Here is a 15,273-nt window from a genome sequence, read left to right on the forward strand (position 1 = left end):
CTGTTATACTACTACATACAATATGAAAGTATTGTACATAATACTGTTCATTTGCTCTATTTTATGTGACACCCTTTTACATTAACTCTCTGCCCAATAGAAACAGATTTATACATATAATGAAATGGAGAGAGTAGTAAAATACTGATTCCTTACTTACTGTTTACATTACACCAAACCAATAAAAAGAGATCCTATAAATTCCTTTTTACATACATACTTATGACTCAATCATGGTAAAAATCTCTAATTAATACTTCCACCTTAGTTTTTGCTTCATGATTTGCTCCAAGAATCACAATTTTTCAATGTTCACACGATATTGGCAACAACTACAACTATATAGTCTAACCCTCCATCTGATACTAAATTCAACCAACTAGAGTAAGTCTACGTAATTTTCTTATTTTGTACTTATGCTTGTTGTTGTATTTTACTTCTTTCGGCTACAAAATAGTACTCACTCCGGTTCACAATAAGTGACCAATTTATTTTTGGCACGCCCATTAAAAAAATATTAAATTTTATACAAAAATACCTAGTATGACTAAACTACCCTTAATTAAATATTTAATGGGAAAAGTAAAAAAACTTTTTGAGGGATATGTACATAAGGATAATTTTGTAAAAACAAATTGAATTTTTTCTTAATTATATAAATTGACACTTATTTTGGATCAAAATAAAAATGTTCTTTCGGCTACAAAATAGTAGTACAAACTTTTTTATTGTTAAGTTGCTGGCTGAAGTCAAAGCTTGAGACTTCTTTTCTACGATTAGAAGTATATCATGGCCCAACAAAGAAATCAATCAATACTAGGTTTTAAATTCTAAAAATCTTCAATATGCCTCACCAAGGAAAGACTAACTTTCAGTTTAGTTATGTGCTAATTAAAATGTTTTAATGGAAGTATGTCTCTTTCTTTAAGATGGAAAGGGACCCAACAGCAGCAAAAATTGGTTGACTGGGCAATTTCATCAGGAATCACAAAAGCAGCCATAAGAAATCATATAGACCATGCACGAAATGTAAAGTAACCAGTCAAACGAACATATTTTGACTTCAACAACAGCATATTTCAGTTTACAAGACACAATAGGAAATACTAATTGCTAGGAGAGCAACAGAAAACCATCAACCAAACAGAAAACAAACACGTTAGACCACAATAGTCCCTCAATACTCATCTCCTTCATCACCCCCTTCTTCATCGTCAACTTCAGCACCAACCTCCTCATAATCCTTTTCCAGAGCAGCAAGGTCCTCACGTGCTTCACTGAACTCGCCTTCCTCCATACCCTCACCCACGTACCAATGCACAAAAGCACGCTTGGCGTACATCAGATCAAACTTGTGATCAATGCGCGAGAAGACCTCAGCAACACTGGTTGAGTTAGAGATCATGCACACAGCTCTTTGCACCTTGGCAAGGTCACCTCCAGGGACAACAGTTGGTGGTTGGTAGTTGATACCACACTTGAATCCAGTAGGGCACCAGTCAACAAATTGGATAGTACGCTTGGTCTTGATGGTGGCCACAGCAGCATTGACATCCTTTGGCACAACATCACCACGGAACATCAGGCAGCAAGCCATGTACTTACCGTGGCGAGGATCACACTTAACCATCATAGAAGAGGGTTCAAAGGCACTGTTTGTGATCTCTGCTACTGAGAGCTGCTCATGGTAAGCCTTCTCAGCTGAAATGACTGGAGCATAGGAGGAAAGCATAAAATGGATTCTGGGATATGGTACAAGGTTGGTCTGGAATTCATTCACATCAACATTCAAGGCTCCATCGAACCTCAAAGAAGCAGTCAGAGAAGAAATGACCTGCATTGGAAGCACAGAAATTACTATCTACAATTGAAGAAGAATATAGTGTGTACAACACAGCCCAGAATGATATGCACTCAATTATACTTGTGAAATAAGGCGGTTAAGGTTGGTGTAAGTGGGGCGCTCAATGTCCAGTGACCGCCTGCAAATGTCATAAATGGCCTCATTGTCAAGAAGAATTGCAACATCTGTGTGCTCAAGCAGCGAGTGAGTTGAAAGCACACTGTTGTAAGGCTCCACAACAGACGTTGAGACCTGTGGTGAGGGATAAATTGTGAATCCAAGTTTTGATTTCTTGCCATAGTCAACTGAGAGACGTTCCAGTAGAAGTGACCCAAGGCCAGAACCAGTGCCACCACCAACAGCATTGAAAACCAGAAAACCTTGAAGGCCAGTGCAGTTGTCTGCAAGCTTCCTAATGCGGTCCAAACAAAGATCAACTATTTCTTTCCCAACTGCAAACATGACAAAAAGATAACTACCAGCACATTATTGAGCTAAAAAAAAAATAGGTAACATTGCATCAAGGAATAACGTTTACTTGTATAGTGGCCACGGGCGAAGTTGTTGGCTGCATCTTCTTTGCCACTGATGAGCTGCTCAGGGTGAAAGAGCTGTCTGTATGTTCCCGTCCTGACTTCATCAATGACAGTAGGCTCAAGATCTACAAAAACAGCACGTGGAACATGCTTTCCAGCTCCAGTTTCACTGAAGAAGGTGTTGAATGCATCATCACCACCTCCAATAGTCTTGTCACCCGGCATCTGGCCATCAGGCTACGGGAGAAGTGAAAGACAAGATTTTCAGTAATGCAGAATAAACAGGACTTCAAAATGGAAACTTGTACACAAGCACTATAGAATGCAGAGAATTAAATTGAATCTACACAATACTTCAATATATATTCCAACTATCAGTGAATCATATATGTTGGCAGACTAAATGATACATCGTACATTATCAGCAATTATACAGAAATTTGAAATAAAATGTAATAAAGGTCTTTCATCTTTGAAAGAACACAAGTTACCCCCTAGCATTCGACAAGGTTAAGGATGATTTCACAAAAAGAAATTACGTATTTCTGGCCCTTTTAAATACCAATTGATACATCAACCTATCTGTAACCAGCAAATAGGACATAAAGAAATAAGAAACAGAATTAGTTCTAAAATGTAAAGAAATAGGCATAGAATTTGCAATTTCAAGTGGATCTATAAGGAAAAAAATGAATTTCATTCCGATCTATCTAAAAGCAACTAGATTTATAGTCGCCATTTTTCAGTTCCAATAGATTTAGGGAGATAACAACGCACATCTAGTGCTCTGTAAACACGTACAGACATAACAATGCCATGAGCAAAAAATATACAAGTAATTATTATTCTGATATATTCAGGAACAAACAGATCTACATAAAACAGCAGGATCAAACAATTACCAAAATCAATTTCACTGACAGATTTATCGGCATTAATGTACCTATTTGCAGAAAGAACAATAGCGATAAGAACGTAAAGGAAACCAAGCAAAATTTTTCCTCAACTAGATCTATAAGATGATATCATACTTTTCATGAATATCTATTCTGAATCAACCTAGATCTATACAAAAAACGTCTTCAAATAGTTCTAACCGCCAGAATATGCATATATTAAAATAGAAATATAATATATATAAAAAACTAAATTTCACAATGGATCTAAAATGTGCACGCATATATAAACAATTTTCAATTCGTATGCTTAAATTCAAACAGAACTATAAAAATACCTGAATGCCATGTTCGAGGCAGTAAAGTTCCCAGCATGCATTTCCGACCTGAATACCGGCCTGGCCAATGTGGATTGAAATGCACTCTCTCATTTTCACACTTTGTTTTTGTTTTGAATTCAGACAGAGAAAGTGTAGAAGGAGATTGGAATAGGAAACGGCGTTTATCAAGACGCCTTCCGAAAATTTTCAGATCTGGGTATCTGCTGAACTGAGGGAAGTTTATATAGGAATGCCAGAAATGGCTCTCCGAAAAAAAATCTAGGGACTGGAAAAAAAAGAAAAAATCTGAGGTGAAATGAAACTTACCGTGGTTACTATTTGAAAATTTGAAATATGAAAATAATCCGGGCACCGCGGTTTATCATTAATGCCATGCCAGCTAAGAGATTATCCTAGGAGTAATTTGCCAAGGTTGAGTTTTGATAGTAGTTACTTTATTCTGGCTAAGGTTGTTTGGATTGGCTTTTAAAAATTACTAATTTATAAGCTAAAAGTCAATAGTAATAAGTTGGTAATATTCAACTTTTAGTTTTTGGCTTATTTTTGTACTTTTATGCCTAAAAGTAAGTATTTAGTCGTAAAACGGTATAACTAAATTTGTTGCGTGGTTTAAAGACAAGCAAACTGATTTGATCCAAATATAATAATGAAATAAGATTAAAAGTAAGACTTAGCAATTGGAATTGAAGAAGACGACAAGCCTAGCTTCGAGCGCAATGTCTCCGAGGACAGAAATAAGAGCAATATAAAAAAGAAAATAAAGTTATTTAATTGAGAGTGAAAATGAAATACAACATATATTTTGCCAAGAATTCCGTGCCTTACAATGGCTGTTGAGCCTGCTATTTATAGCTTTACTTAGGAAAACAAGATCCTAGGATCAAGCCCCGCTTAAATTATAATAGAGGAGTCATTGATGAATATGTAATGGCAGGCCATAAATGCAAATATTCTCTACAACGTCTGCCCATTTAATGTTAGAGAATATTCTTCATTGAATGTTATCCGATGGCAAATACTCGATCTGCTCCTATTGATCATGCTCCCTTTGGGGTTTATCCTATGTTAATTGCAGTTGTTGTTCCCAGTACTGGTTGTTACTTGATTCGCCTTTTGCCTGTCTTCGATTCCATGTGTCATGCTATCATTCGATCATTTATTATAAACCGATTTTATCATATGCAGATAGTCCCCCTGCTTTCTGGTGACATATCATTGTGTCACCGGAAAGTTGGTGAAGATCCCTTTCTTGGCGGAAAATCTCAAGAACAGTCTCTGACGCTTGAAAGGACGCACGTATTCTTGCATTTAATACCCCGAACACGTGTTGCCCCACGATTCAGCAATATTTTCGCTGGTTCTCGATGTAATCATGACCACAATTTTTGTCGTCTATATTTCTACTTTACACTCATTAGTTTACCTCTTTCACTTCCAAGATTCCCATAAGTTTATCATCTTCTCTCTCAATTTCCTCTTGCTTCGAGAACTTTCATCTTCTCTAACTTTTCCTAAAAATCTTACTGCCTTTTACTACCATGGCTTCTTCTACTGCATCTTTTAGAAACTCTGAACTTCTCTTCAGCGGAGGCCTGAAGAGAAACAAAGACAAAGAAGATGATGTTGATTATGAGCCTCACATTGTGAATACCATCATACCCAAACACTTGAGTACTGCTAACGACTTCAAAGAGAAGTTCCCATTAGCATCGCCATAGACTTGGGCCGTTAGTAGGTACCCCTCCTCTATTCGACCTTTCAGTATCCCCACCGTAAAGGAGGAGTACAACTGCCCTAACCTCAATATCCTCGCCCCCGATATGATAGAGTGAGTTACCTTCATCAAGGAGGATTTTTCGTACGTCTTCGTTTTCCTTAGGGATGAGTGAACGGCTCGACCCCGTAATTTTGGAGTTTTGCCACCGGTACCGGGTCTGCTTGGCACAGTAAGCCCATCTATATGGAGAATGATGTATTGTCTACGTCAATTGTGCACAGAGACTAGGAAAACCCTAACCCTGACACACATGATGAATCTCTACTCCCCCAAAATCTTCTGTGGGGGAGTAATAAATTCCAGCAAACGTGGCCATCACGCCCTTCTCACCAACGTGGATGATGACTGTCACCGTGGGTGGATGGTGCGATTTGTCATCATCGCGGCCAGGAACATCGTCCCAACCACCGCTATGCCTTTTCCTGAGTAGTGGAATCGTTTTCATAAGTTTCTGATTCATTTCATTCCTTCGTGAAAAGATTGTTTTCTGTTATTGTTAACCTCTTCCTTTTTTTTTGTTTCAGATACCCGATGGGAACCACCACGAGTTCAAGGCCTGGACCAGTGGGTTCAAAAGATTCTGGAAATTACAACACCAGAATCCTGATGATGGAAGGAGATAGCTCCCAAATATGGGTGGAAGGCCAAGAACCATGGTAAACCGAGTCCTACTTCCTTTTATCTTTTTATGAACATAAATAACTTTTGCTAACTTTATTTTTTGCTTAGTTCAGGACTCCGGTAGGGCTCTGTCACCTGCCCCAAGGTCGACATTTTAACCGACCCCGAGGAATCCGTGAGGGTGCTATAAAGTGCCCTTGCTTGAAGCAGTGCACACAGACCTACTTTCGGTGAAGGTGCTTCTTCTCTGAGTCCCCATCCAGAGAACAAGCAACCAAAAAGATTACGTTCTTCCTCGGTAGGGGCTCAAAATAAAAAAATAAAGACAACAACGACCGAGCTGGCCACAGTGGTTGTTGTGAAAGATGAAGAAGCTAGTGATGAAGTGGCTTGGCTCCCGTCCAAAGGAGAAAAATGGCTTCATCAACTCAACCGGACTCTTAGCCAGGAGAGCTTCAAAATCCGACCACAGATGAGGTCCAAGCACTTTGGGGTGAGATGGATATAGTAGAGGATGTTGATTCTCGCTTTCCAACCCCTGTTGCTATTTCTGGTCAAAGGAGCTTGGACCCCGGGCCTCTTTTGCCTTCGAACACTGAGCAACCAGTAATCAGCGTTGTTCCTTCCATAGCTACTTTTTAATCTTCAACACTAACAACTTCACGCCCCTCAACACCAGCTATACCTTCGCCACCAGCACCCAATACATCTCCTCAACCGGCAACAAACATTCGAGAGGAGGGTGTTTCTCTTTCCCAGTCCTCCCACCATGGGAATTTGGGGTACAATTACTCATCGCCTTCCTCAGATTCTCGAGGGAGAAGGAGTGCTACTCTTTCGGTTTTGAAGAAGTGTCATCTGCTGTCCAAGACGGTGGAGCTTTCGAACTACCTGAAGCCACTGGCTTCAGAGAAAGATAGGAAGAAAATACACTCCCTTTCGGCAGAGTGCTTGTTGAATAATGCTATGCATAATGCGGTAGCGGTACTGTACGTACTTTCTTATCACTTATTTTCTATTTATCTGCTGTAACGGGATTTCTAACCTTGATATTCTTCTTTACAGGCCGATTTACTTGCTTCTGAGGGCGTGTAGAAATTGATCCTTGATAAGCAAGGACTCACCTCCGAACGGGATCAACTATTGGCCTAAAAGGACGACCTTGTTGTGTGCCTCCCGGTGTTGGAGGCAAAAGGTGTTGAGGCGGGTGAATGGGCCCTATTGCAGCAAAGTAAATAAGAAGTGATGGCACATAGCCAAGAAGCCACTTAATTATATGCACAACTTCAAGAAGCTAAGGCTAAGTGGGTTGAGCTACAAGATATTGTGCTTGCTGCTGCCGAGCGCGAGTCTGCCTCCGAGGAACAAGTGAATAACTTGAAAGTAGCCTTGAGCTCCAAAACCGAGGAGGCCAATGCCACCAAGGAGAAGAGGGCCAAAATAGAATAGAGATTTAATAAGATCATGGAGCAAAATCAGATTCATCTATCTACAACTCGTGATCTTGATTCTAGCCTCGGTGCTATAAGATCCGAGAGGGACGACCTTCAAGCTGAGGCTGATAGACTTAAGGCAAAGCTCCAGTATCAAGAAGATTCCCTCGTATTTAAGAATACGTACGCTATGTATCATATGAGGAGGAAATCCTTGGAAGAGGCTAAAACGGTCATCATTGATATTGATTATTGCATCGCCAAGGCCCGAGCACTGGAGTTAACTGCTCGAGAACATTTCCCTACTCAGCCTGCCGCAACTGACTCTTCGAGCACCAGTTTTGAGTATTGGAGAATCGAGGATGAAATTGAAGAGAATGATGATGAAGGCCCAGGCCTCGATCCGGCGGTTGATCCGCCTTCTTTCATGGGGAGGGGGTGGGTAAAGACCCCCCCTCTCCCTTCGGGTTCCGGTGGCGATAATGCTTAGATTTTTTCTTCCTTCCCTTTTGTTTTTATTTTTATTTTTGTACTTTGTAATTATGCCAAACTTTTCACCAAGTTTGGCACTTTGATAAATAAAGAAGAATTTTTCTTAAGTGTTGTGCAAAATACATTCTTTTTGCATTGAATTAGTTAAAGCTTCGGGCATACTTTCATCCGATAGCTTCTAATTCCGGACATAAAGTCTTCCGAAATCAACCTTTTACTATGAGGGTTTCATAAGAGAGGGCCTTCTTATGCTTATGGTGCTCTTGAAGAGGACGTCTCATGTTCATTCTGGCACAAGCATTTGAAGTTTTCTGTTAACTTTCAAATGATAAAATCAAATCATCGTTTGGACAAGAAACAAGAAAAAAATAACAACAACAACAACAATAAACCCAGTTTGATCCCAACAGGTGGGGTCTGGGAGGGTAGTTTGTACGCAGACCTTATCCCTACCTAATGCAGGTAGAGAGGCTGTTTTCAATAGACCCTCGGCTCAGGAAGGACAAGAAGAAGAACTGGAAATCAAGGAAGGACGAGAAAAGAAAGGGGGAATAAAGGATAAGTAGTACCAAATAATAGCAGCATGGAATACAATAACCTAAGGCGAACACGACCACATAACGTAATAGAAATCTAAAAATATGAAGGGACATGCATGCTACTAAGACTATCAGTGAACAACTATAAACTACCTACTAACCTTCTACCTTAATCCTCGACCTTCACACCCTCCTATCAAGGGTGATGTCCTCAGTGAGCTGAAGCAGCGTCATGTCATGTCTAATTACCTCTCCCCAGTACTTTTTAGGCCTACCTCGACCTCTTCCCAAACTCTCCATAGCCAACCTCTCATACCTCCTGACAGGAGCATTAATGCTTATTCTCTTAACATGTCCGAACCATCTCAGCCTCGACTCCCGCATCTTGTCCTCTATGGAGGCTACTCCCACTTTATCCCGGATAGCTTCATTCTTAATCCTATCTCTCCTCGTACACCCACACATCCATCTCAACGTTCTCATCTCTGCTACTCTCATCTTCTGCAGGTGGGAGTTATTGTTTGGCCAACACTCAGCCTCATACAGCATAGCTGGTCGAACCACCACTCGATAAAACTTACCTTTAAATCTTAGCATCACATTCCTATCACACAAAACACCGTAATCGAGCCTCCACTTCATCTATCCCGCTCCAATGCGATGTGTGACATCTTCTATTCATTTTCTAAAGGAAAAAAGAAACTACCAATACATGTGGCCAACTTATACAACTTATTTTTACGGGGTTGGTCATGCAGTCCCTGGTCTCGATAAGATATTATTATTCTCAATTCTTGTAGTCCTCAATTTTCATGGAATTTTTGTTGTTGTATCTTATACTTTTACCCCTCCAGTGTTCGAATGCGAAGCATGTGAATTGTAACATTGGAGGTCTTGTTTCATTTGTGAAAACAACTCGTGAACGGTTAAATAGCTTTTGGTTTGGCAAGTTTTGCTTCCCATTAGGAACTTGCCATCGAGCCAAAGATTATTTAACCATCTCATAGCGATTTATCATTTCAATACCGTATCATTTAAAGTTCTTAATCTTCCCGATGTCGCTTTTTCCAAGTATGCTTTCTGTTGCCTCCTCGTTAAAAACCTCGCTAGAAAAACCCGGTTGGGAAAAAAATTGGTCATTAAGGGAAAATAGTGCAGCATATATTTCTGTATTGATATAATCTGTCAGCAGTAATACCTTTTGAGGTGAGTCACATTCCAATTGTTGGACAATTTATCTCTATCTTAATTTTCCAACTCGTACGACCCTTTATCGGTGACAGCTGAAACCCGGCAAGGACCTTCCCATGTTGGACCCAGCTTCCCAGAGTTGATTTTCCGAGTGCTCTGAATCACCTTTCTCAAAATCAAGTCTCCTACTTTGAAGCAACAAATATTGGCCCTCCGATTATAATATCTTTCCATCATTTGCTTTTGAGCCACCATCCTCACATATGCCAAGTCCCTACGTTCATCGAGCAAATCTAGCTTCACCAGCAGTTAGAGCTGCTTATCGGGCGGATTGGGCGGTTATTTACTCTTAATGGTTTGGCTTATTGATTATCAGCTTTTAAATATATTAATTTGCTAGCCACCCGATAAGATATCAGGCAGATTAGTATCGGTTTAGCTCTTATCGGGCGGTTTATCGACCTAATTCAATCTATATTGCGTGCATTAATTATTTGCTGATTGCCTAGCATACAAATTCAGAATAGGAAATTACAGATGAGTCCAAATATACATATGTCTATTAACGCCTACATTACATCCACTATGTTAAATCAACAATATTGAGCAGACTACACAGATTCCAGAGAACCCCTTTGTTACTCAGGAAGAAAAGTTCACTACCTTAAATCAACAATATGCAACTATACTCAGACCAAATATAACAAAAGATACATATAGCTAAAAGAAAAAAACAAGCTTAGACATTCACAAACGATGGTACACGATATTTCATCCCCTTTTATTCTTCCTAGCAAATCCAACTGCAGAAAGAAATATGGACAAAAATCCCCCCATTCTGCTTGCCATTATTTAAATTATCACTTGAATCCCGCAAATTGCTTATCAGAGACCAGTCAGTCTCAAAATCAGGTTCATATACACATTGTTGCATGGAACGTAGGAGCTCAGATGCCTTGTTAAGATTATTCTGGGAGCGATACATGTTGATCAGCAATGAACACGTTTCCCTGCTAGGGATTTCACCTAGCTGAATCATTGAATCAAGTTGTTTTTCTGCCTCTTCAAGTTGTCCTCATTCACTTAAGCTCTTGATTAGAATGCTCCAAGTGTTTATGCTAGGCGAGTTAGCGAGAGGGAGTCGAAAAGATAGAGAGGCGAGTCGGCGAGAGGGAGACGATGGCTAGGCGAGAGGGAGAGGTAGACAGTGGCGAGAGGGCGAGATGGAGTAGGCGTAGGGTTTCTGTTCTGATTATTTAGGAATTAGGCGTTAGAACTTAGAGATAGAGTACTGGAAGAGTGGAAGACTAAAGTGGAAGGATTTTTGATATTTAATATATATATGGATAAAAATAAATTTTATATGTATATATATATATATATATATATAACGGATTATTCATTAAGAAAATTGAATAATCCGCCCCCAAACGATAAGCCGTTAATAAAAAAATTTCAATCCGTTCCCCGTCTGTTAAACCGTTAACCCAATACCAATATGCCATTAAGCTTTGGTTTCAGTTAGATTTTTTGGTCTCGGATCGGTTTTGAACACCCCTACCAGCAATGCCTCATTTTTTGCTTCTTCATTTGCTTAGGAAAACCTTAAAGTTGGCTCCCCTGCTTCTACTGGTACCAAAGCTTCTGCGCCATATACGAGAGAGAAAGGAGTCTCTCACGTGCTCGATTTTGCCGCCATCTGATATGCCCATCTTTGGGCATTTGCCTTTAGGAACTTCTAACCTCTTTTTGAGATTTTGGAAAATCACCTTAATGGTTGAATCCGCATGTCTATTGGCGCTCGGATGATACGTGAAGATGTAATCCTCTTGATTTTCAAATATTCAGAAATTTTGTGACTTTTGAGCCTTTGAATTATGGTTCTTTGTCGCAGGCAATCTCCTTCAGGATTCTGAATCGGCAGATTATATGGTCCCATAGGAAGTCGACCAATTCGCGCTCACCGGTCATTTGGTAAGGACCTGCTTCAACTCATTTCTAGGACCCAGTGGCGGTAGACCAACTATATCCATCTTGCCGGTTGGTGTACCAACTATGTATAGCCCTGACATTTATCGCATTTCTAAACGAACATCTTTGCATGTTGTTCCATCCAGGATCAATAGTATCCTGCCCTAACCAGCTTTAGTACCAACGAATCTGCACCGAAATGGTTTTCGCAAAATCCTTCATGGACTTCTCTCATCACGTAGTCTGCCTTCGAGGCTCCCAAACATCGAGCCAATGGACCATGGTACAATCTTCTGTATAATTGCCCATCCATGAGGCAGTAACAAGTCGCTTTGGTGCGCAGTGCCCGGGACGCCTTCGGGTCTTCGGGCAATTTGTTATGCCGCATATGTGTGACAAACTTATTCCTCAAGTCCCAGACTAGGTTGGTTGAATTGACTTCACAATAACCATCCACATCCAGTATCGAATATATAAGTTGAACGACGGTTCCGAAGTTAGATCCTTTCATCTCCATAGACGACCCCAAATTAGCAAATGATTCTGCTTCCACGTGCTCTTCTCTTGGAATGTGTATGATCGACCATTCCCTGAATCGTGCAAGTAGTGCCTGAACCTTGTTCACATACTGTTGCATATGTTCCTCCTTTGTATCAAAAATCCTGTACACTTGGTTTACTACCAGCTGGGAATCACATTTGATCTCGATGACCTCGGAGCCAAGTCTCCGGGCCAGTTCAAGTCCTGCAACTAAAGCATCATACTCGCTTTCATTGCTAGTTTATAGTACAATCTCAATGGCCTGCCTCAGGGTTTCTCCCGAGGGTGTGACTAGAACTACCTCAAGCTCGGACCCTTTTACAATGGAAGCTCCATCTGCAAACAAGGTCCAAAGTCTTGTGTCGTTTCTGACACCAGTATTGCCTCTTTAGCAGCTAGGGGCATTAAATCGGGACTAAAATCAGCTATGAAGTCAGCCAAAACCTATCACTTGATCGCAGTCCTAGGCGTGTACTCAATGTCAAACTAACTAATTTCGATTGCCCATTTAGCCAAACGGCCTGACAACTCAGGCTTGTGAAGAACATTCTTCAAGGGAAAGGTTGTCACAACGACTATCATATGGCATTGAAATTAAGGCCTAAGCTTTCAAGAGACAAGTATGAGAGCTAAGCCAGTTTTTCGAGGTGCGGATAGTGAGTCTCCGCACCCGACAATATTTTACTAACATAATAGATAGGAAATTGTGTACCTTCTGCCTCTCGGACTAAAACGACACTTACCGCTACTTTCAAGACCACTGGATATATTAGCAATTGTTCGTCTTCCCCCGATTTTGATAGTAACGAGGGCCATGATAGGTACCGTTTCAAGTCTTTGAAGGCCTGCTGGCATTCCGGAGTCCATTCCAAATTATTCTTCTTTTTCAGAAGTGAGAAGAAGTGATGACATTTTTCCAAGGATCATAAGATGAACCTGCTTAAATCGGCCAATCTTGGTTAACCTTTGCACTTCTTTTACGCTAGTTAACTAGTCCGGGATGTCTATGATGGCTTTGATTTTATCAGAATTTGCCTCAATCCCTCTTTATGAGACCAAGAACCCCAAGAACTTACCAGAGCCAACCCCGAAAGCACATTTTTCCGGGTTGAGTTTCATGTTATGATTCCTCAAGATATCGAAGGTTTATTTGAGGTGTTTCAAATGATAACCTGCATTCAAAGACTTTACTAACATGTCATCAATATAAACTTCCATTGTTTTGCCTATTTATTTCTCAAACATCTTATTAACGAGCCTGTGATAAGTGGCTCCGACGTTCTTAAGCCCAAATGCCATAACATTGTAACAATATATGCCAAAATTCGTTATGAAAGATGTTTTCTCCTGATCCTTTGGGTTCATCTTGATTTGATTGTAACCAGAGCAGGCATCAAGGAAACACATTAACTCATGCTCGGTTGTTGCATCAATCATTTGATCAATGTTTGGCAATGGGAACGAGTATTTAGGGCATTCCTTATTCAAGTTCTTATAATATAGCACATTCTAAAATTGTTATTCTTCTTTGGAAATACAACTTCATTAGCTAACCATTACGGATATTTTACCTCCGGGATTGAACCGATGTCGAGTAGTCGAGTTACCTCTTCCTTAATAAACATGTTTCTGGCCTCGGCTAATGGGTGTTTCTTTTACCTTATCGGTGGGAAGTTCGGATCCAGATTAGCTTGTGCACGGCCACCTATAATGGGATACCTATCATATCTGAGTGTGACCATGCAAAACAATCTATGATAGCTTTAAGGAAATTAATAAATCCTGGCCTGAGTTCAGGAATAGGTCCTGTTCTCAAGTGAAACTTCCTTTCCAAGAATTCTTTAAATAAAGCCACTTGTTCGAGTTCTTTTGCAGTGGACTTGGTTGCATCTGTCTGCTCCACTACCTGAAAGTATCTCGGTATCTGGTGGGATTCCGATGACTCCTCGGCTTTATCATCTTCGTTTGGCTAGGGAGAAGGCATCAGTTCCTGTAATTGCTATTTGTTGGGCTCCTTCCCTTTGTTGCTGGAAACCGACAATGCGTTCATCTCTCTTGATGCCGGTTGATCTCTTTTTATCTGCTTGATTCTTTCCAAGGTTGGGAATTTTAACAATTGATGATATGTTGAGGGCAGAACCTTCATCTCATGTATCCACGGCCTTCCGAGGATTATGTTGTAACCCATGTTGCCATCTACCACTTTGGTTAAGGTGGTCTTCGTTATCCCTTCGGCATTCGTGGGCAGTAGGATCTCTCCTCGGGCTGTTGCACTTGCCAAGTTAAACCCAACGAGGAGCTTTTTTACCGGAATGATACTTCAGGTTAAGTTTGATTTTTCCAACACTCTCCATTGAATGATGTTGGCCGAGCTTCTTGGGTCAACCAAAATACGCTTAATATTGAAATCTAAGACATTGAGAGAAATTACTAGTGCATCATTATATGGCAGAAGAAGTCCATTGGCATCTTCTTCCGTGAATGTGATGTCATCTTTTGCGACTTCCTAGAGTCTCTTCTTGTGGGTCACTAATATCTTTATTTTCTTGGCCTCCGAGAAGGTTACACCATTAATTTCATTTCCTTCGAAATCATGTTGATAGTCAACTGAGGGGAGTCTTCTGTTGTCTTCGAAGGCTCCGTATTGCCCGTCTACAACCGTAATTGTTCTTGGCTCGGTCACTCAAGAACTCCCTGAGATGGCCATTCTACAACAACGTCGCCACCTTTTCACACAAATGCCGCCAGTTCCAGTTCTGTGGCTGCGAGTCCCATGATATTTGTACCATAAGTTAGGATCCCTATGTCTAGGATTAGATCTGATTGGCTTCAGGGATCGTGCTTCTTTGATATTCCTCATCACCGATACCAACTCCACTATGCTAATGTTGAAGTTGTAATCTGATAACCTGGGATATATGGAATACCAGGCCCCCAATACCTCATCTTCTTGTAACAACCTGTTGTTTCCAGCCACGATCAGTTCTTCTATTGGGAGCAAACCTATCCGAGGATTAGAACCCTTTGCTGCCCGTTCTTTGGTTCTCTCGTATGGAAGGAAATGATCTTTAGAAGATCGGCGATCCGCATTGA

General features: G+C 40.5%; 1 protein-coding gene across 1 annotated transcript; it reads right to left on the bottom strand.

Moving 5' to 3' along the window:
- Positions 1 to 1,030: 1,030 nt before the first annotated feature.
- LOC107823267 (tubulin alpha-3 chain) lies at positions 1,031 to 3,932 on the bottom strand. The gene is made up of 4 exons (XM_016649898.2): positions 3,614 to 3,932; positions 2,382 to 2,616; positions 1,925 to 2,295; positions 1,031 to 1,834 (listed from the first exon to the last, which is right to left on the bottom strand). Exons 1-4 carry the CDS (start codon positions 3,704 to 3,706, stop codon positions 1,178 to 1,180), a joined length of 1,356 nt encoding a protein of 451 aa, XP_016505384.1. The 5' UTR covers positions 3,707 to 3,932; the 3' UTR covers positions 1,031 to 1,177.
- Positions 3,933 to 15,273: the final 11,341 nt, after the last annotated feature.

The sequence above is a fragment of the Nicotiana tabacum genome, chromosome 20, assembly GCF_000715075.1.
Source record: "Nicotiana tabacum cultivar K326 chromosome 20, ASM71507v2, whole genome shotgun sequence".
Lineage (NCBI taxonomy): Eukaryota > Viridiplantae > Streptophyta > Magnoliopsida > Solanales > Solanaceae > Nicotiana > Nicotiana tabacum.